This window comes from Penicillium malachiteum (assembly GCF_028827825.1).
Source record: "Penicillium malachiteum strain IBT 17515 chromosome Unknown utg000002l:1.0-8849297.0:1.0-8852440.0, whole genome shotgun sequence".
In the NCBI taxonomy this organism is placed as follows: domain Eukaryota; kingdom Fungi; phylum Ascomycota; class Eurotiomycetes; order Eurotiales; family Aspergillaceae; genus Penicillium; species Penicillium malachiteum.
Window position 1 is genome coordinate 2,926,805 of NW_026643095.1, and position 24,598 is coordinate 2,951,402.

The window sequence follows — 24,598 nt, forward strand, 5'->3', positions numbered from 1 at the left end:
TTCAAGTTCACAATGATTGAGAAACTCCATCTACCATTGGCAGCATTTGAGAATTGTACTAGTACAGATGATGCATTCCAAGGTTTGAACTTGAGCGTACTACTTGAATGTCCGAGTCTAGAGATTGGTCAAGCACTTGAGGATGCACTGGCACACTGGCATGTGAACAATCCAAGGATACTATGCAGTCGGTTTTTAGTGTGACTTCAAGGGTCTGTGTCCATTCGATCTAAAAACCCAAAATCTGTACTTTCAAATGTTCTAATTACAGACCATCCTATTCATACTATGCACAATATCAAGCCCATCAATCTTTCCTTGCTATTTTCCGACGAGTATTCCGTGATTTCCCCCGCTTTCCAGCAATTTGCTCCGGTTCATATTTCACATACTTCCCTGCTCCTCTATTAGTCATTTCATGTCCCATCCTGTACGCAGCTTTGATAGCCCGGTCAGAGGATCGAGGATTATCCAAGTCAAACGGCACAAGGTAAGCGTCGGGATTGAAATGCCTCCATATTTGCGGTTCTTGCTTAGTGCAAATATGGAAGCGAGATCGCACTGCGTCTGTATCAACATAGGCTCCAGCCAACCATCGAGAGCCCGTAGCAGTGTTGAATTGACGACGCGCGTGGACAATTCGTCGATTGTCGAAGATGACACATTCGCCTGGGTTCAGCTTCAACTCAAAGACATTACCAGGTGACTCCAAATGATTGGTAAAAATCTGGAGACTCTGTTGTAAATGGACGAAATCAATGTAATTTAGCTTGGGATCGGGATTAAGAAGCTCGGAATCAGGATTAAAAAGCTCGGAATCGAGGTCATCAAGCTTAGATTCGATGTCATCAAGCCTCTTTGGTTCAGGAATAGCAGCTTGGAATGGCGGCGAGTAGTTCACATGACCCAGTTCCCCCGTTCTCTCGTCGAGCTCGAAAACAGGTCGGGTATTGTAGTAGATCTGATCCTTGTGGACGTATTCGTAAGCCAGATGGACCTTTGTGAGAAAATCGTATTGCTCTCGGCGCTGTGCTTTCATTTGATTTGCCGCGTAAAATGCATCAGCAAATAGGGACTCGCCTCCCTGGCAGGAGTTTTCCAGACAGTGTAGGAGTTGGTATCCTGGAGGTTCATTCATGTACATGAGGTCCATATGGAAACCGAGAAATTGATTGGTATAGGCGACATTCTTGGCTTGGGGAACTTTGCGGACATCCCAAGTCATTCCATAAAAGGTGTTCCGCAAGGGTCCCATTCGCGTTGCAATTTTCTCAACCATTTCACGAGAGTCCGGAATACCCTTGACGAATATCAGACCAGTTCGCTGCAAACTTCGCATTGCAATAATAAATTGATTGCGATCGGTCATGTAATCTTCATAGTCAATCCAGTGCTGTGCCTTCTCCATACGAGCCAAGTTCCACAGCAAAGGAGGCATGGACTTGAGAGTAGAGTCATGTGTGTTGATAGAAGGGTTCACGAGATAGGTATAGTGCCATCGCGAGAAGTGAGTCCCTTCTGTCCCTTCAGTATCCTTATTCCACTCAATCTCCAGATATTCATTATCCCATCTAACATGCTGCGGTTGGATGTTGAGTGGTATGTCACTTGAGCGGAAGGTTCGCTGTTTCGAGTTGGGATCCACACATCGAGGACATTTACATAAATCACGAAGGTAAACATATGACAGCTTCAACTCTTTCATATCCATATCTGGAACTGATAACCACAAATGCCGATCCCTCATTGTAATGCGCGCGCCATTCATCAGATCCGTGGTCCCCGGTGAGCTGGTATTTGCATCCACTTCTGATAAGGGCATATGTTCCGCAGTCGGATGCGCTTTCTTGGCACCTTCTAGCCTATGAGCGGCTGCAAGTAAGTCTGACATGTTCGCATCTTGGACTTGGAATCGTCGGGTTGAAGTGACGAAACTCCGCTGGGCCGGCCCGGTCATTCCTCGCGCGACATGGCGGAAAATTGGCGAGGGAAATAGTCGCATTTCAGGGTTGGCGACAAGAAGAAATTGAAGGGATCAAGAGGAGAAATAGCTATGATGATCGAGGATGGAAGAAGTATCAGGATAAATGGAAATCGGAGAACTGAGGCATGTGATGTTGCCCGTGGTCAGTGCTTTCCCCGGACTTCGACCCCGCAGTACCAGGTACCTCGGCTCACATACAATTAAGTATGTGCCCTGAGGTACCTCACACTTGATACTCTACATGTATTCTGTTAATATTTTATGTTATACTCCGACCCGAAGCTACCTAGGTAGTGGTGGTCGATGGCCTTAAAAATCACTGGTAGAAACATTTTGAATACGTGTTTAGCCTTGGACGGTCTAGACTCAGAGTCTGTGGGCATTATCAGTTACCAGCTTGCATAGTGACCACACCCAGTTTTTGACACTTCTCAAAAATTTAGGCTAATCATCATGCATGATCTTAACCATGCAGTGTGATGTGAGATATACAGTATAGCCTTGCAGATCGAGGTACTTATTGCCTTCAATGTTACCGAGCCTCTGGCTAGAGCTATTGACAGGTCAGAGAAAAACAGGGGGGGAAAGATCAATGGCGCGGAGCACCACTTATTCAGACCGAAATATTCGTCCCAAGGTTTCAATTTGAAGTGATTACTGAGAATTTGACATTTTGCCCAGGTGCCAGTGATAGATAACTCTTGACTATGTACTAATATTACGAGTAGGGACATCTGGAGTAGTACATACCACTTGAATTAGTCCCGGCCTGGACTCGGACTTTATATAGTTCACTGGCAGTTTTCAGAATGGAAATGGATATAATTTCCCGTCATCCGACTTGGAACCGAGTTAACCCAATGTCTGGACCCTCAATTTTGAGTATATTTCTCTGTCAGCGATAACTGAATACTTTGATGCGTCGTCTGTAGTATCTCGAAATAATCACTGTCCCTCAAGTGCTGATCGACGCCTAATGTATCAGGCAAAATTACAACTTACGTAACACCCCGACGAGATCCATTCCGGCCATTTTTGCCCCCGGGAGATCCATAACAAAAATAAATCCAATAAAGCTCGCAACATGGCTTCTTCCCTCCCATAACCAATCTCTCGAAATGTCAGCCGGGGGTGAACATCTCAAGGATGAGGGCACAAAACGGCAAACCGTGCTGGCAGGCGGGATAGCAGGACTGATCTCGCGGTTTTGCATTGCGCCGCTCGACGTGGTCAAGATCCGCCTGCAGCTGCAGATCCACTCGCTCTCGGACCCGGCGTCGCATTCAACAGTCGTGGGGCCTGTATACAAGGGGACGTTGTCGACGATGCGGGCCATTGTGCGACAAGAAGGAATTACAGTATGTCTCTACTCGCGTCGCCTTTACCTTGAAATCCCAACGACGAGATACCAAGATATCGACAATACCTTATCTCCGCGGCAAAGATTGCAAAACATTTACTAACCAGTCTCTCAATTTTAGGGTCTCTGGAAAGGAAACATCCCGGCCGAAATGATGTACGTCTGCTATGGCGCTCTCCAATTCACCGCATACCGCACAACAACCCAATTCCTCGCCGAACTAGACCCCTACCGACTTCCACCAGCCGCCGAATCCTTCCTCTCCGGCGCTGTAGCAGGTGGAATGGCAACAGCAACAACCTACCCACTGGATCTCCTGCGCACCCGATTTGCCGCGCAAGGCCCCGAACAGGTTTACAGATCTCTCCGCTCATCAATAGTAGAGATAGCGCAACAAGAAGGGCCAGCAGGATTCTTCCGCGGATGTTCCGCCGCAGTGGTGCAAATAGTTCCGTATATGGGTCTGTTCTTCACCGCGTACGAGGGATTCAGACCTGTAATGGCGGAATTAGATCACTTGCCATTCGGAACGGGGGATGCAGCTGCAGGAGTTGTGGCTAGCGTGCTTGCGAAAACGGGTATTTTCCCACTTGACCTCGTGCGGAAGAGACTCCAAGTCCAGGGTCCTACGCGGACGCGATATGTGCACCGGAATATTCCCGAGTACGATGGTGTTGCGCGGTCGATTATGATGATTTTGCGGACGCAGGGTGTACGGGGTTTGTATCGTGGGTTGACGGTTAGTCTGTTGAAGGCTGCGCCAGCTAGTGCGGTGACGATGTGGACGTATGAGCGCGTGTTGAGGATTTTGCAAGAGACGGAGGTGGCAGCTGCGTATTGAGTTGCTGTGTTTACATTGCATTTGAATTGGTCTCATAAAACAGGGCATTGGATGGCGTTGGTGGAAAATAACCAGGGTAATACTTTCATTTTTTATATCTCATTTTTTACAATATTACTTTAGGGTCTAGACTAGACACAGCCAGGAAATAAGAAACTCATTGATTTTAATAATCATCGAAAATTGTGCTGACCTATCGTCACACACCAAAAGAGGATACAAGGAACGCTGGGAGAGCTAGCTCAAACGGAACAAAAAGCCAGTCAAAAATACACGTGCAGAGTAGACGCATATTTTCAGACAGCAGAAAAAACCAGGAGAAATATTGTCAAGTAAGGTTGATATCGAGAGACCAATTCGATTAGTACTCGGGCTCCTCCTCATCGTCAATAGTGTCGCCAGCGACCTCCTCGTAGTCCTTCTCCAGAGCGGCCAGATCCTCACGAGCCTCAGAGAATTCACCTTCTTCCATACCCTCACCAACGTACCAGTGCACGAAAGCACGCTTGGAGTACATGAGGTCGAACTTGTGGTCCAGACGGCTCCAGGCCTCCGAAATGGCGGTGGTGTTGGAAAGCATGCTGATGGAGCGGTCGACAGGGGCCAGCTCACTATTGGGAACACGGACGGGCTTCTGGTAGTTGATACCCAGCTTGAAACCAGTGGGGCACCACTCGACCAGGTTGAAGGAAGGCTTGGCCTTTAGGGCGGCAACGGCGGCGTTACAGTCACGAGGAACGACATCGCCACGGTAGAGCAGAGCCACAGCCATGTACTTGCCGTTACGAGGATCGCAGACCACCATCTGGTTGTTTGGCTCCACACCTAAAAATAAGTTAGAATGAGATACGCCTAGAGTCTGAGAAAAGTGGGGACAGGAGTATAATATTTTGACGTACACTGGAAGGTCAGGTCCTGGACCTTGAAGCTCTCGTGCGAGCTACGGTTGGACGAGACAACGGGGGCGTAGGAGATGAGAGGGTAATGGATACGGGGGTAAGGCACCAGGTTGGTCTGGAACTCGTTCAGGTCGACGTTCAGGGCACCGTCGAAGCGCAAGCTGGAAGTAATGGAGCTGACAACCTGAGCAATGAGACGGTTCAAGTGCTCGTAGCCGGGACGGGGAATGTCCAGGTGGCGGCGGCAGATATCGTAAACAGCTTCATTGTCGACAAGGAATGTACAGTCAGAGTTCTCGATGGTGCTGTGGGTGGAAAGCACCGCGTTGTAGGGCTCAACAACAGCGTTGGAGACGCGGGGTGAAGGGTAGACGGAGAACTCCAGCTTGGACTTCTTGCCATACTCAGTAGCAAGACGCTCAAGCAGAAGGGCACCAAAGCCGGAGCCAGTACCACCGCCGAAGGAGTGGAAGATCAAGAAGCCCTGCAGGCAAGAGCAGTTGTCTAATAACAAATTAATATTCAATGCATCCTATCGGGTTCAATTTCGAATTCATACCAACGAGACGGCGGATACGGTCAAGCACAGTATCGGCAAGTTCCTTGCCAACAGTGTAGTGACCACGGGCATCTAGAGCGGATTAGCCTTTTGGTCTCCAGATATTCCAAAGGTGGAAATCATACAGTTGTTGGCAGCATCCTCTTTGCCGCTAATCAGCTGCTCAGGGTGGAACAGTTGGCGGTAGGTGCCAGTGCGGATCTCATCGATAGGCTATTTCCGACCATGTTAGGACGATTGTATATTCCACCTCACCACACCAGGAACTATATCAACGTACGGAAGGGTCGAGATCGACAAAGACGGAACGGGGAACGTATTTGCCGCCCGAGGTTTCAGTGAAGAAAGTCTCATAAGAGCCACTTTGGCCAACCTCGTCGGTGAGTTCGGGGTTGTAGCGACCCTCGGGAGTCAGACCGTGTTCGAGCAGGTACCTATACAACGGTCGGGAATAAGCATGGGGTATGACGGTATGGAGAATCTTGAAAGTAGTCAAAGAACTTACAGCTCCCATGCGGCATTACCGAGCTGAACACCAGCCTGGCCAATGTTCAGGTGTAAGATCTAATTAGTGAATGGAGTTAGCATACATTGTTGTTGTTGACCCGATCTAGCATTCCACGGGTGGTAGAACGGGGCCCGCGTTTTTATGGGTCCTGAAGGAGGATAATCGGCCCCAGTAAACAATGTGGATAAGCCTAACAGGAACATACCTCGCCACGCATTTTGAATGAAATTGAAGTTGAAGCTGAAGATGGATGAAGGTGTGAAAGTGAAGACACTCACAGAGGTGGGTGAGGAGAAAAGAGAAGGAAACCAGTGGGGCGAGATGGGCCCCTGATCCTTCCAACCAAAAAAAAGTATTGAACTGGCGGTCACCGATAGTCATGCGGAGATGTCGATCTCTGACCAGTCTTACCTAGTTACAATATTGACATGGATCTTTATTTATTCAAACTCTTATAATTCTACTGAATCATGATCAATTAATCAAAAGCATTTGAATTTTTTTTTTATATATATACATTGTTTCAAATGTTAATTTAAGCATGGGACTGTGCGTCCCGTGGTATGTGGTATGTGCTATGCGGGGGATAGGACACTGAAGGCCTACTATGCATTGCCTACAATACCTCTCATTATGATTTGGTAATATTTTAAAAAGATCATCCAGATGTCTTTCAAGGAAGCATATTAACCAGTATTTGGTACATATGTATTACCAAGGTTTGCGTCAACTGGTTAAACATACGGTCGTTGATTTTATATCTAGAACGACCAGTTGACTAGTACCTAAACTCAGACTGGCATGTGTGGGATCTCTAGTTTAATATTTCCCTCGTTTTTTTTATTCAATTTTTAATGGTGTACTGGTATTTGTGCAAGTGAGAAAGAAATTGATATTGCAATTTGAAATGGGAGTTCGGTTTTCAAGCACTTGAGTCAATAATACTAACTTGAACCTTCAAGTTGTTGATGGCCACCACATAGTACTTCGTCCCAATTGCCCTAACATTAAACTTTGAGTTTGGAATGCTGCCTAATGCTCCAAAGTTGCTGTCCTCACTGCAGCTAGTCCTGATAGTAATATTAGGCAATTATAGCAGTCCCCCCAGTGTTGCCTCGAGCAGTGAGAACAATTCCTCTCCAAGTAGTACCAGCGTCTCAACACTGAAGGAAGAAAGAATAACATCCTCAGTAGTACACCCACTGCTCACACTCTCCCCATTCAAGCGATCCGACAACCATGCCAACGCACTTGCTGAACCCGAGATCGCCTCAGTCTCATGATTCCCAACCAAATCCCGATGATATTCAATAGTAGCACCTTCATCACAATACTTGGACACAATGTAATCCGTATCTGCCACAGGACTGATCTCATCACCAATAGCTTTATAGATAAACAAAGGTACTGTCGGAGTGCCGTGAAGTCCCAGCTGCCCCGACCACGTAAAGATAGACTCAGGCACGGCATCATAGAATGAGTCTTCTCCATCCTCAAAATAAGAATAGATATCTTGATCAGCACCAGTATCAGTAGCCTGAGAAAGACATCCATTTGCGATGGAGTAGAATTGATCTGACTTCGAAGACACTAGATTTGAACTCATCCACTCTGTCAGGTTGGGAAACGCCTTTGCCTGGCCGTAAATACCAGAGAATGCAAGACCAGCATCTGAGCCATTATTGATAGTCTCCAAGACAGAACTAATATTCGGTGTTGTGCCTCCAACGGCGATACCAGCATAGCTTAGTTCCGGCGCATACGAAGGCTGTAACTCTGCAGCCCATGTGCATGCCAGCGAGCCACCAGAGTAGCCCCATAGTGCATATACGGGATCGCTTGATAGTCCAACTGAAGGGCCAGAACTAAGGACTGCGCGGGTAGAATCTAGGACAGCATGACCTGTTTGTAGTCCGACAGTGAATTCTGCATTGAGTCCTTCGTAATCGGTTGTGAAGACCCACCAGCCCAGATTGAGAGCTGCGGCAATCTAAAATGCGAGGTCAGATTTGACGGACAATGAGTGCTGGAATATAAGCAGAGAGAACTCACAAAAGGGATATCTTCTGACACATTCAATCCGGAGACGGTCAAACCAAGATTCTGATAGTCCGCGCGTAGAGTATAAGAAGGACTGCAATCTACATTGGCACTATCATAGAATGCCTGATACCCGAGCAACTTGGATGGATCAGAATTATATGGTTCTATAAGAGTCACCACTGACCCAGCGGCATCACCGAGACTGTCGGTAGTTCGGAAAAAATATTGGTGAACAGTCTGGACGGATACATCGACTGGGAGTGATAGAAAAGACACAAGTTCAGGGGACACGGAACGGGAGCGAACTACTTCGCCGTTATCATAGTCACTGATGTTACTCGGCTGATCATAGAAGGAGTCTTCAGATGGAGGAGTGATTGTAGCCTCGGAGATAAGATAAAATAGAGAGGAAAGAAGCGGTAAGAGAGTAAATGATGTCCTCATTTTATCTTAACTTCAAACAATCACGACTTTGGATACCTGGTGTTGGCTGACAACCGACAAGCACTAACCCATCCATCTGAGTGTGCCATCCTGCTATTCTTATTTATAATCCAAAGTAACAATAGCTACTTTGTACTTGAAGTCAGAGGACTAAGTCTCAGCTTTGCCAATTCAGGAACAGTGTGATAACCCCGCAGATGTGATATTAGGTTCCTCGTGGAGTGACTGAGCTCATGCATGAAGACTAGTGCGTAGATGGTTAAGCGAAGGATGGGTGCTTGTCGATCGCACGGGACGAACCACTCAGAAAACAACCCAGATGCCCGAAGTGGCCGTGCTGAATGATCACTTGCTCATGCATTTTCAGGACATCAAGGAACCTGGATGTGATGGGCTACCATCCCGGAAGAAATACTACATCAGGCACGGCTGATCAAACAAGAAATGATCCGTACGAAAAGTCCGGAAGTAAATAAGCGAGACATAACAAATACTATGCATGCCACTCTAGGTAAATGCAGCATCAGAACAAGAATCTCTGTGAAGACACGGAGTCGGAGTGTAAAATTGACCGACTGTCAAGTCTATTTGTCGGTGGATAGTGGCTCAAAGCGCCCAGGCTTTAACCTCGGTCTTGTCTGACGATGTGGCGCTTTATCACATCACTGAACTTGCATGAAAGCTTGAGAACTAGTAGAGCATTTAGTGGAGACACGCGAGCTTGAGCTGCAGTGGTAGGTGAATCGGTATTCGAGAATGTAGCTCATAGTAAGCCATCAAATGGAAAGAAGTACATAAAACTGCATAAGTTCGATCTTGTAAACGTACACTAAGGGATATATGAACCACAGTATAGCAATATTAGTCAAGTATATGTGCAAATAAGATCATCAAACAAAAAATCGCTGACAAAAATGCCACATTTTATTCCGCCGATCACTTAATCATTTTTCGTAGGAGGGGGGGACTGCTCGACAACGCCCTGCTCCACATCTCCATGATCGACGCTCATACTGCTACGATGACGGAAGAAGCGGTTCCTCGTCGACGAGCCGCCGCTGCGATAACTATGTGCATCGGTAGACTGGCGAGGTTCAGAAGGGGCACTAAGGTTTGAAGGTCGTCGACGCTGGGACGATGATGTCTGGCTACGACGTTCTTCTTCTTCCTCGGCTACCTCCTGCATACGGCGCTCAGCCGCTTCCCGGTTTGTAGTGCGGACGACATCGTCAATGCGTACACCGCGATCTTCGAAAACATCACCCATGATATCGTGCGAAGACATATTGGACATACCCGAGGAGAAATCCACGTGTTTACGGGATGTGGACGCACCACGGGCTCGGGCGGCGGCGGTGTTCATTCCCTTGCGTAGAATCGAGGGATGACGCGCCGTGCTTCCGCTTGTCATAGCGGTGTTCTCATGAAGAGCACTAAAGTCCTCGCCAATTGGAATTTCCTCTGCATCGGTGGGACCTTCGTGCTTTGGTGTTGGGGCGACCATAGGCGTACCGTAGTTGACGTGGAAGGGGATGTCCACATTGGCACCCTGGAGGTTCATGCGAGGACCCTCGATGCCAATCTCCTGAAGGGCGATCATAAGCATGCAGATGAACTTGTTGCGACGCTGCAGACGGAGACCTTCATTTTGCCAGTTCGATTTGTAGAAAAAGACAACGTTGAGAGTCAAAGAGAAGTTCTCGGTCACAGCGCGCAACTCGGTCAAGATGTTGCTTTGGAAATCACGCTTCTCGCTGCGTACGAATTCCAAGAGACGCTGGCGAAGGCCATCAATTTGGTCAATTGTTGTGCCGTATTTGATGATGATGGGAATAGCCTCGGCCAGTGCACCAGAGCGACGCTGATTCAGAATGAAGAGCCCGTTCAGGTAGCTGTTTGGTGCCTGGACAACATGACCCTGCATCTTTTTGAACTCAGTATACAACAAAGTGATCTCCTTGACGAAGTAATCATCACCGAGGCCTGAATCGCCGGAGTTTCCATAGACAGTCACACGGTCGCCAACATCGAAGGGGTGCTTGACGAAGACGAAAATCACGGATTGAAGGAATTCCTGGGCGGTCGCAGAGAATAGCCAAGAAAGAGCGAGAATACTTGATCCAGCTGAAGTCAGAACACCAGCTGCTGAGGTCGAGATCAGCGACAAGAACACGATAATAATAATGATAATGACAAAGAACATGAAGACATTGTCGAGCTTAGACACCACCGAGTCCAGATCTTTCAATGATGCGGTGATAGATTTGCGCTCGCGTCCAATATCCACACAGACAGCCTCCAACTCCTCCATGGAAATATCGCCATTCATATCACGATCAAACATAACGAAAGCGGCCTCGGCTTCTTCGTTATTCTCAAAAGCCTCCTTTAGGTCGCCCGAGAACACAGTGTCAAAGCCATCGCGGACAAAAGTGCGGTAAAGACGACGGGCAAGGACCTGACACCCAGATGTTGTACGCAACAGGGTGAGAATGACTTGGTAGGGATCACTGCTCCTAGTAGTTGTCCGACCAGTGAAATCTGCAGCAACAGCCCCAGCCACATCGCCGACCTTATTTCCGACCTTCTTGACAGCGCCCTTTGCTTTGCGATGCGCCTTACCAGCGGCCTTGCCAGCATAGTGAAGTGGGGTTTTGGTACTAGTTGTATTCTCCTCGGGTTCTTTCTCCTGAAAGGCCTCATCGGTTTCCTCAATACGAGCACGAGACCAACTGTATAGCTTGGTCAAGCTACCGATTTGAAACTTATTGATCTCGATTCGATCGGCGTAAGTGCGCAGGTGAAAGCTGATAGCAATGAGCTGAATGATAACTTTCTCGATCAGATTGAGAATTGTCCACACAAAGATCGTGATGATAATCTTGTTAAAGGTTACTTCCCAGCTCTTGGTTCCCTTCGTACCATCCACATGATGATTCGTCATAGTGGGTAGAAACGAGATCTCAACACCGAGCCACCACAAGAAGAGCGCAAAGTGAACCTCCAATTGCTTCGCCATATCGCGCCATTTCTTCGCATTATTGGTGAAAATGCTAGCGACTATGCTGACCACTGCTGGCAGAGCCTTACTGGCAATTCGCCCAGCCCAAAGCGTTAGCCAGAAAATTTCCAGCCAGATTGCGAACCACATTAATCTGACACCGCCAACGCCGGTATCCTGAAACTTGAGAGCTCCGAGAAGCAGAGGAATTAACAAAAGTATAACCACAGGTAAGATGTATGTAAGATATCGAACAATAAAGCTGGACTGGTGTATCTTCTTCACAAAGGCAGAAAGCTCTGTCTGCGGGTTCTCGGGAGGGCTATACACAGCTGCTTTTTCATGAAGAGGGTTCGTAGCTTCATCGAATTCATCAATCACTTCTGTGCGTCTTGATCTGGTCCGGCTTAACGAAGCTTCCCCATCATCGGGTCCTTGCGTTGACCGGGATGCCACGCGCTCCGCTTGTAATAGTAATAAATCATCCTCCAAACGAGTTGCTTCTTCGCGACGTGCAGAAGGTGTACTCATTATTGGGCGTCCTTCCTCATCTTGTATCGTAGTAGTATCGACTCGTAGCCGATTTCTCGGGCCAGCGGATGATTCGTGAACGTACGTGCCGTCATCGGAGAGAGGTGATACTTCGTCGGAATTTGATACTCCCTCTCTATGCTCCGGGACATGGAGGGTCTTGCGGTCCTCCACAGGACTCGCCATTTTGGTACTAGCCAGTAAGGGGAAACGTTGCGATGCGGAGGAGAGAGCTCTATGGACCGGCCAGTAGAGTACGAAAGTGAGGGAAAGATATCAAGTATGAAATGGCTCGAGATGTTTCTGTAGAATGCAGCGCTTTTAAACAGTTGTTTGAAAGAAGAGGCAACCTCCAGGAGAAATGAAAGTTAAAAGCTACAGGTAACGAGCGTGATAGAAAAAAGGAAAACCGTCCATGTGAAGCTTCGGGGGAAGATCGTTACGAGAAATAGAACCCTTGGACAAGTGAGACCCAGAGTGGATCCCATAGTCTGGACTCTGGACTTTGCGAAGATTAAGGGTCGAGACTAATTAAGTCGGAGCTTATGCACATAAATCAGGGTCCTCTAAATATACATGGTTCATGGTTCATATCACTCATGAACGATATTGCTACCTAGTTGAAGCCAAATCCGATAAAAGATTTCATATCTACAGTTTCTGATCATGATTAACCACCACTAAATCCCTTCTCTGGGCATATAACCAATTGATCAATCAGGTAAGAACCATTTGAATCTGCCAAGCCCGCATTATGTGTCCTCGATGTTCACTGGATTTGACGGGACTCCACGTCTGGTTGATCTCCACCGGGTGGCGTTGAGGAGAAACCCATGAAAAATGCACCGAAAAATAGAAACCCAAATCTGGAACTTCTATTTTGGATGCTCTGACGTTTTATGTTCCCTATGCTGAGTTTCTAATATAGTTTTATACATTCATTTCCTGGTTTTTCTCCGCTATGTAAACGCCATGGAAACGCCACTGCGCCACCATGCACCCAAAAGCAAACCTGTAAAACATAACCACAAACACCATCTTGGCATGGTACTAGTAGAAATGAGATGAAAAATCAATAAATGCAGAGTATTTTGTTTATTATGTTCATGCAGTGTTAATTCCCCCTGAAATGAGCATCTTCATTTATTTACCCACCGAGTCGTGATATCATTTCTGATCCCGCGTCTTAGTGGATCAACACCTTCCCGTGGAGGTTGCCAATCCGCAGATCCACGCCATGGGCAAGTCTAGAAACTTTCTACGGGGAAATGACAATGAACGCACCTTTGAAGTGGAGTATTCTAATGCCAAAAAAGAGTATTACGACTGTCAGCGATATGGAATCCACACAAGCTGATGAGAAGAACATTTGAAAGTCTTCCAAGCACACCTTAGGAATTAAATGTAACCAGTTGACTACCAACTTGGCCGATCAGAGATAAAATCAGGTATCACGGTGAGAAACTGATAACCTTGGAAGGAGGGGGGATGGCCTGCATGGACTACTGCGAGTGGTCTGTGAGCTATCTCCCCGTGCGCCAGACTTGCCTAGAATTCCGCTGTAAAGGAAGAAGATCGGCGGATTATCGGGAGGACAAGTGCCAAGCCCGGAGTTGCCAGTGATGGTTTTCCGTGGATTAGTTGGATATGAATACTTCTAATATGATCAAAGGGACATCTGGAAGTTCCCGTGTACATACTATGTAGCACTAGCATGTATACAGATCTCCCTAGTATCAAGTGCTGGTGAAGATGTGCATCTCTGTATCTCCATTTATGGCAACCTTGAAAGTGAATATTTGAAGGCTCAAATTTCGAAGTACTATTACTAGTAGAAGATTGTTTTAGAGCAATTCAAGATGAAACTATAGGAGTGATCTAAGCATTTCAAACTTTTGGAAGAAAGAGTCGCCTCTAGGGTTGATTAATTTCGAGTTTAATTCAAGCAACAGCCTCAATAAACTCGGGAAATCAGGTTCTCAATTAAGAAACAATTGAACTACGGGGGTCTTGTTGAGCCGCGACGCGTACCGTTCTCTGATCCTCCACCTGGGCAGGGCTCGAGTGTTTAATTAGGATAAATACTACTATTCTGATTCTCCCGGTGGTTATGTCAAGCTTTATCTATGGGCTTGATCTTCAGTGTGCGGGTACACTGGGGTGGATCAGATATGTATCTTTTATATGGCGATATAATACAAAAGGTACACCGTAGAACATTAATGGAATATCTCCCTTGTGACTGGGATTGATTAGGATACCTAAGGTCACAGAACAAATGGGAAATTGCAAGGCGAGCCAATCAGTTTCCATGATGCAAATTTTCGTTTCCAAAAGTACGTTGTGTGTACTAGTATACGTCGCCCTTTCATTCAGGCCCCCTCCAGGATCAGAACCTTGATCATTTTGTACCGGTCTATAATCCACATAATTCATACCAACACATCCTACTTCCTCCAGATGTCTTTCTTTCTTCCCGCCATGCTATGGAGGAGCTAAGGGGTCCTTTTGCTCACAAGGCCACTCCAAGTTGTTCAAATCATCCATTCACGGAGTGTGGCAGATACAGACTCCACGAATTAATCTATCTCATCTGATATCTTCATCTAGTCTCATTCTCACTATCCTATCTAAAAGATTGATCAATTTGAATGCTTGGTCTGCTACTAGTATCTTGTATTCCTGCCTACCGAGCCTCAGAATTGCATGGGTTTTATTTTAGTCAAACGTGCATACCTAGAATTCATGGAAGCCTGAGTTGATTAAGCTTCATACTATCCATAGCCAGGGACTTTCGATGCCAGTGTTTTTACATCCCACATATGCACATATGTGGACTCGAATGTTTCTGAATTGGTCCATATTTTGCACACGTATATAAGGGCATGAAATCCATTGGTCTTTATATAGAAACACTGAGAAAGCTTAGCTTGTGGGGCCATTCAAGTTCATTATAGTGATAACTGGTAGTATATTAGCGCTTGAGGGCTTTATAATATGCGATATCCCTGTCTGGGTCCCACTACCTGAGTCGCCTAAACAAAAATAGGTACGAAGGATTCACTTGACCTAGATTAACTCCCAGTCTTGATAAGGCGCTCTATCATTCCAAATCATCTCGGACCAAATTTCTGAGGGGAGTCTGCTTGTGCCTCATGATATCTCAACCGTGTTTATTCGAGGATCTGATAAACGTGCGAGGTACCTCGTTCAAATGTTCGAATATTTCGAGGCGTTGCAAGTACTATTTTGACGAATCCCTGCAAGTCTGGTTGGATAATGGATAACCTCCTGCACATGTGCATTAGGCTACTAACTTGGATAGGCAGCTCACTGCACGGGATAGGCCTCCTAGTGCATATGTGATAGACGGACTTCTATATTTGTCTGATCTATTCATAGAGATGGGTGTCCAGGAGAGCGTTCAAACAGCCCCATGAATTGCGGGGAATTAGAGATAGTGTTTGTTCAGATGGCCTTCATATAACGTCATATCCCAGAACTTGAAGTTTCCATGAACTTAAATTATTTGAAACATCTGCGCCTCTAGAGTTCAAACCTATCGACGCGAAAATCAACCTTGCAAGCGACCCTTAAAAAATGCCAGACATAATGCAGTGGAATCAGAAAGACGGCTATTGGTGCATGCCACTAGACCCCGCTGAGAGGGAGTTTGCGTGGGTTGGTGACCTGGGAAAGCCCATCGGGTGTGAATTATGGGTGGTGATGGTTAGCGCACGAGTTCAATTCGCGTCTGCCGATCCAGCTCGGGATGTGCGCAATGCCTGGAGAGCCCAACGTTTCATTCACCCCGGAATTGCAGTGCAGCTCATTGATACCGAAAAAAGATACGAAACCGTCCGCGACGAGCCAGCATTGGAAGCATGGTGTGATGCGACATTCCATGTTGAGTCGGATGCCCTTTCGTCTGATGACTTATTCAAGAACCATATACGTGTGGCAGGACCCCAAGTAACATGTCACTGGATCCCAGCGGCAAACCAGATTGCATTGGTAACCTCTCACTGGCGATTGGATGCATATGGTACCACATGGATTTTGAGTAGTCTTCTCAATTCCTTGGGGGGACCCATCGCTTGACCCTCCCACTTTCACTGGCGAGGAAGTGAAGAACCTCGCAGTCTCTTTTGACGAGGCTCTTGCCTTGCCTGACAGATGGGATCCAAGCTGGGAGCAACGCGCCCTTGATCTTCAAGCTAAGGAAGTTGAGGGTGGACCGGGAATTGGACTTCAACCATCCTACCCGAATGTGCTGCCTGGTGGGACAGACCGAATAGAGATTGTTCTGTCTGAAGAAGAAACCACTGCGCTCAGAACAGCGGCACGTCAGCATGGCTTCACAATTACTTCAGTACTGCATGCCTCTATGATCGTGGAAACTCTGATTAGGAACCCGGACTCCCCCGCAACACGGTTTATGTCGATTGGTCTCTTCGACATGCGGAAATACTGTAAGCCACCAAGAAACGGCCCGGGAGATGCAGGTACATTGCGAATGCATTTCCAAGCGATCAATGTCGACGCCCGTGCCTCGTGGGATGAGCTCGCACACACTCTCCAGGAACTTTACCACCAATCCTGGGACTGGAGAAATGACGATGCGATATTCCTCCGCCGCCCATTTATAGATGCGAGTCATGCTGTGAGAGTCAAAACCCCGCCGGATGCACCGCAGCCCGCAGAACCTGTGCTCAACAGTCTCGGTATTATCGACTCAAATCTCATTCAGCATCAGTACGGAGCTGTCAAAGTTGAGCATGTCAGTTACAACAACTCGGTTCTGACCAAACAGACTCCAACTGAGGTGTTCACCTGGGATGGTAGGATGCATATCAGCGCAAATTTTAATGAGGCCTTCTATACGAGTGAATTTGTTGAAAATTTTCTACTTTCGGTGAAAGAAAATGCTCTTGAGAATCTGGGTATTTCCGCTGGTATGGAAACACTCGACAACGGAATATAGATATGTCCGATACCTAGTATGGAGGTACTAGAAGAGCCCCAGGTTTCAAGTTGCAGTCGATGTATATCCGGGCCCGGATATTAGTATTCAAGTTGCAAGGTCATATGAGTTGAATTGATTTGCTATCTTCAGAATATTCCAATTTCAATCATAATCAGGACCACCAACCAACCTGCACCAATGGCGCAGCCTGCTCACGAAGCGGCTGATAGAGGTTATCAATAGTCTTTGCTAGCTCCTCTGACAGTGGACCAGCGTCACGAGCATCGAGGTAATCATTAAGTTGTTGAACACTATTAGGTCCAATTGCAACTTGGTCTGTGCTCCGAAGACCAGAATGGAACAAAAGCCAGCGAAATGCCGCCTGGGCCAGAGCTGAGCTAGTCGCCTCGCCTTGGTACTGAGCGACCGCAGCTTTGAGCTCATCCATCGCGGCTTGGAATACCGGCTTGTCGTACCACATGCGGTAAAGGAAGCCCAACATATTGGTTTCGCTCTGCTCGAATCGAGTACCCTTTAGCTTTTCGGCATCCTGGTCTCCACTAATCTTCCCTGTCACAAACCCTCCAGCCAGAGGGGAGTTGGCGACAAATTGTATTCCGTTCTCTCGGAGAAGAGGGAAGAGATCGGTCTCGTATTGGCGACAAAACAGGTTATACTGGCCTTGGTAGATTGCGGGGAGGATATAGCCTTTGGCTTTCGCGATTTCAATGAATTCAGACAGTTGCTCGGGCGAATAGTTGCATAGACCGAGCTGCTCAAAGTATCCAGCCTCATAAAAGTGGTTGAAGTTGGCGGCTTGGTCGGCGATCGAGGTGATTTTGTCCGGAGCATGTGCATAGAGAGTCTTGACCTAAGTGGGTATCAATATGAAAGTGGGTTCTAGCTTGGAATTTGAGGGGTTAAAAGCATGAAAGGGAAGAAGTACCTTTGTTAAACCAAGGCTTTCCAAGCTCTGGCGCAGGGATCCCTCCATGAGATCCTTTCGCAGGGCCTCAGGTCTTAAGAGAATCTTGGTATCAATGGTAAATCCAGGTCGTTTGACAGTTCCCAGAAGCTTCTCGGAAGCTCCCAAATTAGTTGGGGGATAATAGCTGGCAGTGTCAAAGTGCTTGATTCCCGCTGCGTCAAGGCGCTCTAACAAGCGCTGGACATTCTCCGCGTTCCATTTTTCACCCCAGCTGAGGCAACCAACAACAAATTCTGGAGATGAGGACATCTTGTTGTATTGAAGCGGAAATGAGACTTGAAAATTCAAATATAATAGTTCAAGTTCAAGTTGGACCCGAAGGCCCTGGAGGCAATTCTCAACTCTTATATATTAATGTGTGGGGAAATTCCAGGTTTCAATTAACGCGAAATTGCGCACTCCTCGCGCTCCTTTTCCCAATTTAGCTTAAAATACCGTGACGCCGTAAAATGCTTCGTAGAAATCGAATTTGAACTGATCCACGTAGATCCGGACGGGTGGCTTATCGCTTAGTTGTTGTGACTGGAGACTGGAGACGGGACCATCAAGGTACAGTGTAAACCCACAGCTCATTCAACTTGACTTCTCCTCTTGTTATGGGTATTGCCGGGTGTATGAGGGCGTATTTGGCCCCAATATCTGGGGCTGTGGAGTCACGAGGGTAGGTGATTGGTGAAACAATGTACGTCGCTGAAAGCAGCATGCTTAGCGTGTGATAGAAAGGAGCTGAATCAAATTCTGGGCCTCAATAGCTCGGAAGCCATGCCAGTGGGATCAGTCCAAGCTGGTATGAGATCTAAATCAGGAGGAATAGAGGAGTCGTTAGGTTGCTGAAGTCATAATTGACCTTTGAAGTCCTTGCTTGTATGTGGAACCGAGTAGCTGGCTATGTGCTTTTCTGCCATTAACACTCAAATTAGTATCAATCTGCAATTTGGACTTCAAATTGTATTGATTCAGCGCACAGGCATGATGTGTCCAGGTCGATCTGAGCGGAATACAGGATAGATCGGCGTGTAAGGCGGTATTTGGCCCCCGATCTACCACAGCACGACTCCACTCCCAGCGCTAAAGAGTCTACTTTATTGTCGATTTTGAGGCACAAATATCTTTGGTTATACGTCACGGATCAAAGAGACGAAGAAAATGCGGAGCATACGCATATTACAGTGGCACTTACCTGGTGTTTTAGGTGTAAGTTTCTAAATTAGTGCTTGGTCGGACACTGCACCCCGGTCTCTCTACCTTTATTCCCTACTTTCAGGTTCAAGTTGTTATTGACTAGTAACGACTCGGAGCATTCCCGCTTTTTACATGGGTCAATGTAATGTAGACCCGCTGAAAGCCCTGGAGCTCTTGCGCAATTAATGAACTGGTCTTTTCGCCTTTCGCTGAAAGTCAGGCTCGGCCAGTTACTCCCGCCTGGATCCGCGTTTATAGCTCTTTTCTGTGCATGGGTGCTGGTAATACAATCATCCATATCGATTGAGCATTTGAATTTGCTCAGCACATTGCTTCTTATTTATAAAAAAAAAACTATGGAGAGGCGATCATATGCTGCGCTGCTGTTTGCAGTTGCGATTGTCCCGCTTGCGATATGGCTAAGGGCAGGCTCTCAATCACCATCTTCAAGTTGCCGCTGCTACCCTGGTGATCCATGCTGGCCTTCGGTCAATGAATGGAAGTCTTTGAATGTGTCTCTCTCAGGCAATCTCATTTCTGTTCATCCCATTGGCAGCGTATGCCATACTGACTCCGCTTCATATGACAGCGAGAAGTGCTCAGATTTGCTCGCTCGCTGGCCAATTCCCGAAACTCACTCGAGTCACCCATCTTCGCCGATGGCACCTTGGTGGAGTAACGGCTCTTGCTCACCATTCGCTCCAGCTGATAGCCCTTGCACGATTGGACCTCTGGCTCAATACGCAGCAAATGTTACATCAGCTGCTAACGTGAGGGAAGTCCTGGATTTTGTGAAAAAGCACAACATTCGCTTGGTCATCCGCAACACAGGTCATGATTACCTCGGAAGATCCACTGGCGCAGGTGCGGTGAACTTATGGACGCATAATCTCAAGTCCATTAAGACCATACCAAGCTATGCTTCATCGGGCTACAAAGGCCCTGCTATGAGAATTGGCGCCGGTGTTCAGGGATTTGAAGCTCAAAATGCTGCTCATGAATCAGGATATGTGATTGTGACAGGTCTCTGCCCGGATGTGGGCATTGCGGGTGGCTATACCCAGGGGAGGTCATGGCTCACTGGCTTCACGATATGGGTTGTCCGCCGACCAAGTCCTGGAGTGGGAAGTGATTACCGCGGGAGGCGAGTTGAAGACTGCTTCACCTACTCAAAATGCGGACCTTTACTGGGCGCTGAGTGGAGGCGGTGGTGGAACGTATGCTGTCGTGCTCAGCATGACAGTTCGAGTTTATCCCGAAGAGGAAACTTCTGTTGCTTCACTGTCTTTCACCTCCGGAGCTGGAACTGACCCAGAAGATGTTGATCATTTCTGGTCAGTAGTCAAAGCTTTCGTTGTGGATACACAATCTCTTCTGGATGCTGGTGGTGCGCATATCTGGATCGCTCTCCCTGCTTCATGACTGGCGGTCCATTGATGTTTTTGGGTGGGCCCATCACTCTACCTGGAGGTGGAGAAGATGAACTCCAATCTCATCTGGACTCCACATTACTGAAACTAAAGGAACATGAAATGCCGTATCGTACGTTTACTCACCTTGCTAAGACTGCAAATTCTCTAACCGAACCCTTTTAGAATACAAGATCAATAGCTTCCCAAGCTACCATGCCGCAGTCGCAAACCAGGCAGTGAATCTCACCGATGCTCACGTTGGAGGTCGCCTTATCTCTCGAGCCTCGATCCAGTCTCAGCCAGATCGCTTCATCTCCACAGCCAGAGATATTATTGACCTCAACACGGCCTTCTCCGGTTACCATATGAATGTCTCTCGGCCTGGGAACATGGAAGATCAAGTTTTCTACTCGAATGCAGCCAATCCCGTCTGGCAGACAACGGCATCTTCTGTTGTGATTGGAATGTAAGTCTTCATTCTTACTCGCGTCAGCAGCTCAATATCTAACGACAACCATCTCTTCTAGCCCATACCTCCACACGGACCGCCAATTCAATGTTGACGGACAAAAGCTCATGGCAGATGTGTTGATACCCAAACTCGATGCACTGGTGCTTCCTGGTGAGGTTTCTGGTATCTATAACAACGAAGCCGACTTCAACACCCTGGATTGGCAATCCGAATTTTACGGTGGGCACTATGACCAACTCCAGGCTATCAAGGATAAATATGATCCTGATCAGATCTTCTATGGTCGCACTGGGGTTGGGAGTGACCGGTGGGTGGAAAATGACGATGGACGGTTATGTCGTATCTGAAGAGCCCATTCAGGGTGTCAGTGATATGATGATATAGAGAAGGATCAATAATGAACAGAAAATCCCGCTGTACAGCACGAGATTTGAGGGACATTGAAGCTTGAATGTTAGAACATGACAATTCTTGCCAATAAGCAAGATTGTTGGCGCCTCGCCACTCGTAACATGGGGTCAATGAGCATGCTATTTCAAAAAAACAGAATGATCAATCATGAGATCGATTCAGCTGATATTGAGTTATCGTGATATTGTGAGCTTTGAAATCAAAAATGCACTGCCCAGATGGTCTTTATGAGTCACTGTATCACAATCTTGGTAGCATTTTAAGCTTATCCTGACAACCTTGGAACGCCATCTGGGCATCATTTTGGTCAGTGATACTGTGTAGACTGTTAATTGCGAATTAATTCAGCCACTGATACTATACCTCAAACCCTATTGCACTGGGTAAGATCCATTGAAAAGGTTGATTCAGCCACACCCTCTGCTTCCGCTCAAGTTGGGGGCCATTTACCCGACTTGCCCCACTGAACTTCAATCTGGATCCCCCTGGAGAATCACTCCGAAGTCCGAACATCACGACTATAGGTTCCCCGAACCACCTTCATCTCCATTTATAACATGGAGGTGGTCACAAAGACCAGCAGGAAGTCCACTCGACGTTCCAGGAACGGCTGCCGGACATGCCGGTAAGACGGATCCTAGGTGAACGTTCAAGCTAAAGCTGACGAGCAATGCAGAGCGCGACACATTAAATGCGATGAAGCGCCTGGTGCGTGTAACAACTGTACATCGACGAAACGACACTGCGACGGATATGATCTTGGTCGGTTACAAGGAAAGAAGAGGAAGGCCTCCGTGGCGGCGCTGCAAGATGTGGGAGTCCACTTAGGTTGGGTCGCGACCAGTGACGAACAACGATGCTTCTCTTTTTTCATGCACTGCTCTGTTCCAGATTTGACGGATCTATTCAATGCTCCTCTCTGGCAGAAACAAGCGTTGCAGATGAGTCTGGGCGACCGTGCAGTTTACCATGCGGCGAATATGCTTGGTGCACTACACGAGGATTCCAATGACAATAATATGCGTCTTTCCGGCGAGAATCTCCGTAGGTCTCAGCATCGTGTTGCGCTGGAGCAAGCATCGCGATCTTTTGCGCATCTGCACGCTCGCAAGGCGTCCCAAGACCCTCAGTTCCAGGAAGTGGTTCTGTTGTGTTGTCTGCTTTTTATCATGGGTGACATGGTCCTCGGACGATATGAAAATGCTTTCAATCACCTGCGAAGTGGTCTTCGGGTCTTGAAGGAAGCACAACAAAAGCAAAATATTAATAAATGCCTGCGCGAGACATATGCACGGCTGGAGGCCCTGGCACCTCATTTTGGAACAGGGCACCAACCCCTCTTTCCAGCCGTTGAGTTGGGATCGCCTGAACTGGATTTAAGCGTCTCTCCTTTCAAGACACCTGCCGATGTGCATAGAATCGTGTGCGGCTACTCGAATGTTGCCGTTCCATTCCTGGCAAAGTGCTGGTCACTTTCACCCGCCCAAAGAGCAGCAGATTATGTTGAACTTGCCCATGATAGAGATATCTACATCGCCAGTTTCCGTAGGATAGAGTTGATGCTGGATGACTTCTATCGCGAGTTTGAGCCCAATGCCACGTATCAAGAACGAAAGGGGGTCGAACTCCTGCGACTTCAAATACCTGGTCACTATATAAGCTTAGAAACCTGTCTCATGGAGGGACCAGCACCTGAATCCTTGCTAGCTTCGTTCACCCGGCACATGGAGGCCCATGAGCGCTTCATGGCCTTGTTTCCCGAGCGCCCAACGATTTCCTTGGGTCACGGCGTTATCCCTGCCCTTGGTGTAGTCGTTACCCGAGGCCCAACATACTCCATTCGATTGAGAGCACTTAAAGCCTTGTCCTCTTGGCCTCATTGTGAGGGATTCTTGAATTCCAACGTGATCGCGTGTGTGGGAATAGAGTGTCTGAAAGCGGAGCTCCTGAGAAAGGGCCAAGGAGAGATGCCTTTTTTTAATGAAAACGAGAGTGAAGAATTGACCAAGTTTTGGTCTGAAACAGTCAGGTCGGTGCCGCAGCTTGAGAAGTGGTCGCCTGTCCGATCAGCTCAAATTCTTCAAGAGGGTCCAGTATGATCCTGCGACAAGGAATTATCCATATATTTGTCTGTGGACATGTGAAAAGAAGAACTCAGTAATGCAAAAATTTTCTATCAATTCTTCCCGACCCCCTTCATGAATCTGCCCAGGTGCCCACTGGTGGCTCAAACGAGTACACTTGGGTTGTAGAGAGTTTTTGATGTAATACACACATGTGCACCTGGGCATGCATATATGAGTACCAGCTGTCACAAACAGGTAGTCATCACTGTCATCAGTATCAAAAATCCCAAGGAAAGTACACTTGGCTTGTCAAGTTCGAAGGTGGTAGGTGAGATGAAGTGGAATGCACGATTTCGCGGAAGGTTGGATCCCTGCGGGCCTTTCACCCAATTTTAACCAGACCCATCTATGGGACTCCTCGCTTTATAGAATCCACTGTACCGGGTATATGTGCTCTGCACTATGAAGTAAACTCTATCATTGCTTGTGCATAAACTGCAGAATGATCCTTCGCATTCCCTATTGAAGTTGGTATATTATAATGCGGCATACTTCATACTGTTTGTGATAGAGATTTTTTTGGATACAGGCAGTGAACATGAAGCTCAGTATTCATATGAATTTTCCCCCTCATGACTCGGGCCTTCTCAGTTTTTTTCCAGTGTACTCATAATCTGAACAGTTCAGTAGCTCGGACTCAGTAGACCCGCCAAAGATACTTGGCGCGAGATTGTTTACGTTTCGGCCAATAGTATACATGATATGGAAGTGTGGACCCAGTAGTCGACCCGCTTCCTTCTGTTGACGTGAAAAAAACATCACCTGACTTGACTAGGGGCCTAAAAATAACGTAGAAAATACATTTATTGACATTCGAAACGCGTATAGCATGGTAGTACCCCCGGGCCTGGGGCCTCGCGCTCTGGATAAA

General features: G+C 47.3%; 9 protein-coding genes across 9 annotated transcripts; 4 read left to right on the forward strand and 5 right to left on the reverse strand.

Annotated features, from left to right (window-relative positions):
- Positions 1–307: 307 nt before the first annotated feature.
- On the reverse strand, positions 308–2,002 carry N7483_004147 (putative Gamma-butyrobetaine hydroxylase subfamily; the record flags this gene model as incomplete). Its single annotated transcript, XM_057087584.1, has 1 exon — positions 308–2,002. The coding sequence occupies one exon, from the start codon at positions 2,000–2,002 to the stop codon at positions 308–310; it is 1,695 nt and encodes a 564-aa protein (XP_056947413.1).
- Positions 2,003–3,102: 1,100 nt separating this feature from the next.
- Positions 3,103–4,185, forward strand: N7483_004148 (thiamine transporter TPC1; the record flags this gene model as incomplete). The annotated part of the gene is made up of 2 exons (XM_057087585.1): positions 3,103–3,342; positions 3,466–4,185. 2 exons carry the CDS (start codon positions 3,103–3,105, stop codon positions 4,183–4,185), a joined length of 960 nt encoding a protein of 319 aa, XP_056947414.1.
- Positions 4,186–4,546: 361 nt separating this feature from the next.
- N7483_004149 (tubulin alpha chain) lies at positions 4,547–6,368 on the reverse strand (the record flags this gene model as incomplete). The annotated part of the gene is made up of 7 exons (XM_057087586.1): positions 4,547–5,010; positions 5,085–5,588; positions 5,644–5,715; positions 5,769–5,856; positions 5,924–6,077; positions 6,149–6,207; positions 6,357–6,368. The coding sequence occupies 7 exons, from the start codon at positions 6,366–6,368 to the stop codon at positions 4,547–4,549; spliced, it is 1,353 nt and encodes a 450-aa protein (XP_056947415.1).
- An 873-nt stretch (positions 6,369–7,241) lies between these two features.
- Positions 7,242–8,638, reverse strand: N7483_004150 (uncharacterized protein; the record flags this gene model as incomplete). Its single annotated transcript, XM_057087587.1, has 2 exons — positions 7,242–8,141; positions 8,204–8,638. 2 exons carry the CDS (start codon positions 8,636–8,638, stop codon positions 7,242–7,244), a joined length of 1,335 nt encoding a protein of 444 aa, XP_056947416.1.
- Positions 8,639–9,578: 940 nt separating this feature from the next.
- N7483_004151 (Mechanosensitive ion channel family) lies at positions 9,579–12,356 on the reverse strand (the record flags this gene model as incomplete). The annotated part of the gene is made up of 1 exon (XM_057087588.1): positions 9,579–12,356. The coding sequence occupies one exon, from the start codon at positions 12,354–12,356 to the stop codon at positions 9,579–9,581; it is 2,778 nt and encodes a 925-aa protein (XP_056947417.1).
- Positions 12,357–15,782: 3,426 nt separating this feature from the next.
- N7483_004152 (uncharacterized protein) lies at positions 15,783–17,154 on the forward strand (the record flags this gene model as incomplete). The annotated part of the gene is made up of 2 exons (XM_057087589.1): positions 15,783–16,215; positions 16,238–17,154. The coding sequence occupies 2 exons, from the start codon at positions 15,783–15,785 to the stop codon at positions 17,152–17,154; spliced, it is 1,350 nt and encodes a 449-aa protein (XP_056947418.1).
- Positions 17,155–17,308: 154 nt separating this feature from the next.
- On the reverse strand, positions 17,309–18,373 carry N7483_004153 (Aldo/keto reductase; the record flags this gene model as incomplete). The annotated part of the gene is made up of 2 exons (XM_057087590.1): positions 17,309–18,007; positions 18,083–18,373. The coding sequence occupies 2 exons, from the start codon at positions 18,371–18,373 to the stop codon at positions 17,309–17,311; spliced, it is 990 nt and encodes a 329-aa protein (XP_056947419.1).
- A 1,289-nt stretch (positions 18,374–19,662) lies between these two features.
- On the forward strand, positions 19,663–21,537 carry N7483_004154 (FAD binding domain protein; the record flags this gene model as incomplete). Its single annotated transcript, XM_057087591.1, is given in 4 exon segments — positions 19,663–20,419; positions 20,436–20,693; positions 20,872–21,184; positions 21,246–21,537. 4 exon segments carry the CDS (start codon positions 19,663–19,665, stop codon positions 21,535–21,537), a joined length of 1,620 nt encoding a protein of 539 aa, XP_056947420.1.
- Positions 21,538–22,158: 621 nt separating this feature from the next.
- Positions 22,159–23,700, forward strand: N7483_004155 (Zn(II)2Cys6 transcription factor; the record flags this gene model as incomplete). The annotated part of the gene is made up of 2 exons (XM_057087592.1): positions 22,159–22,226; positions 22,278–23,700. The coding sequence occupies 2 exons, from the start codon at positions 22,159–22,161 to the stop codon at positions 23,698–23,700; spliced, it is 1,491 nt and encodes a 496-aa protein (XP_056947421.1).
- Between the last annotated feature and the right edge of the window lie 898 nt (positions 23,701–24,598).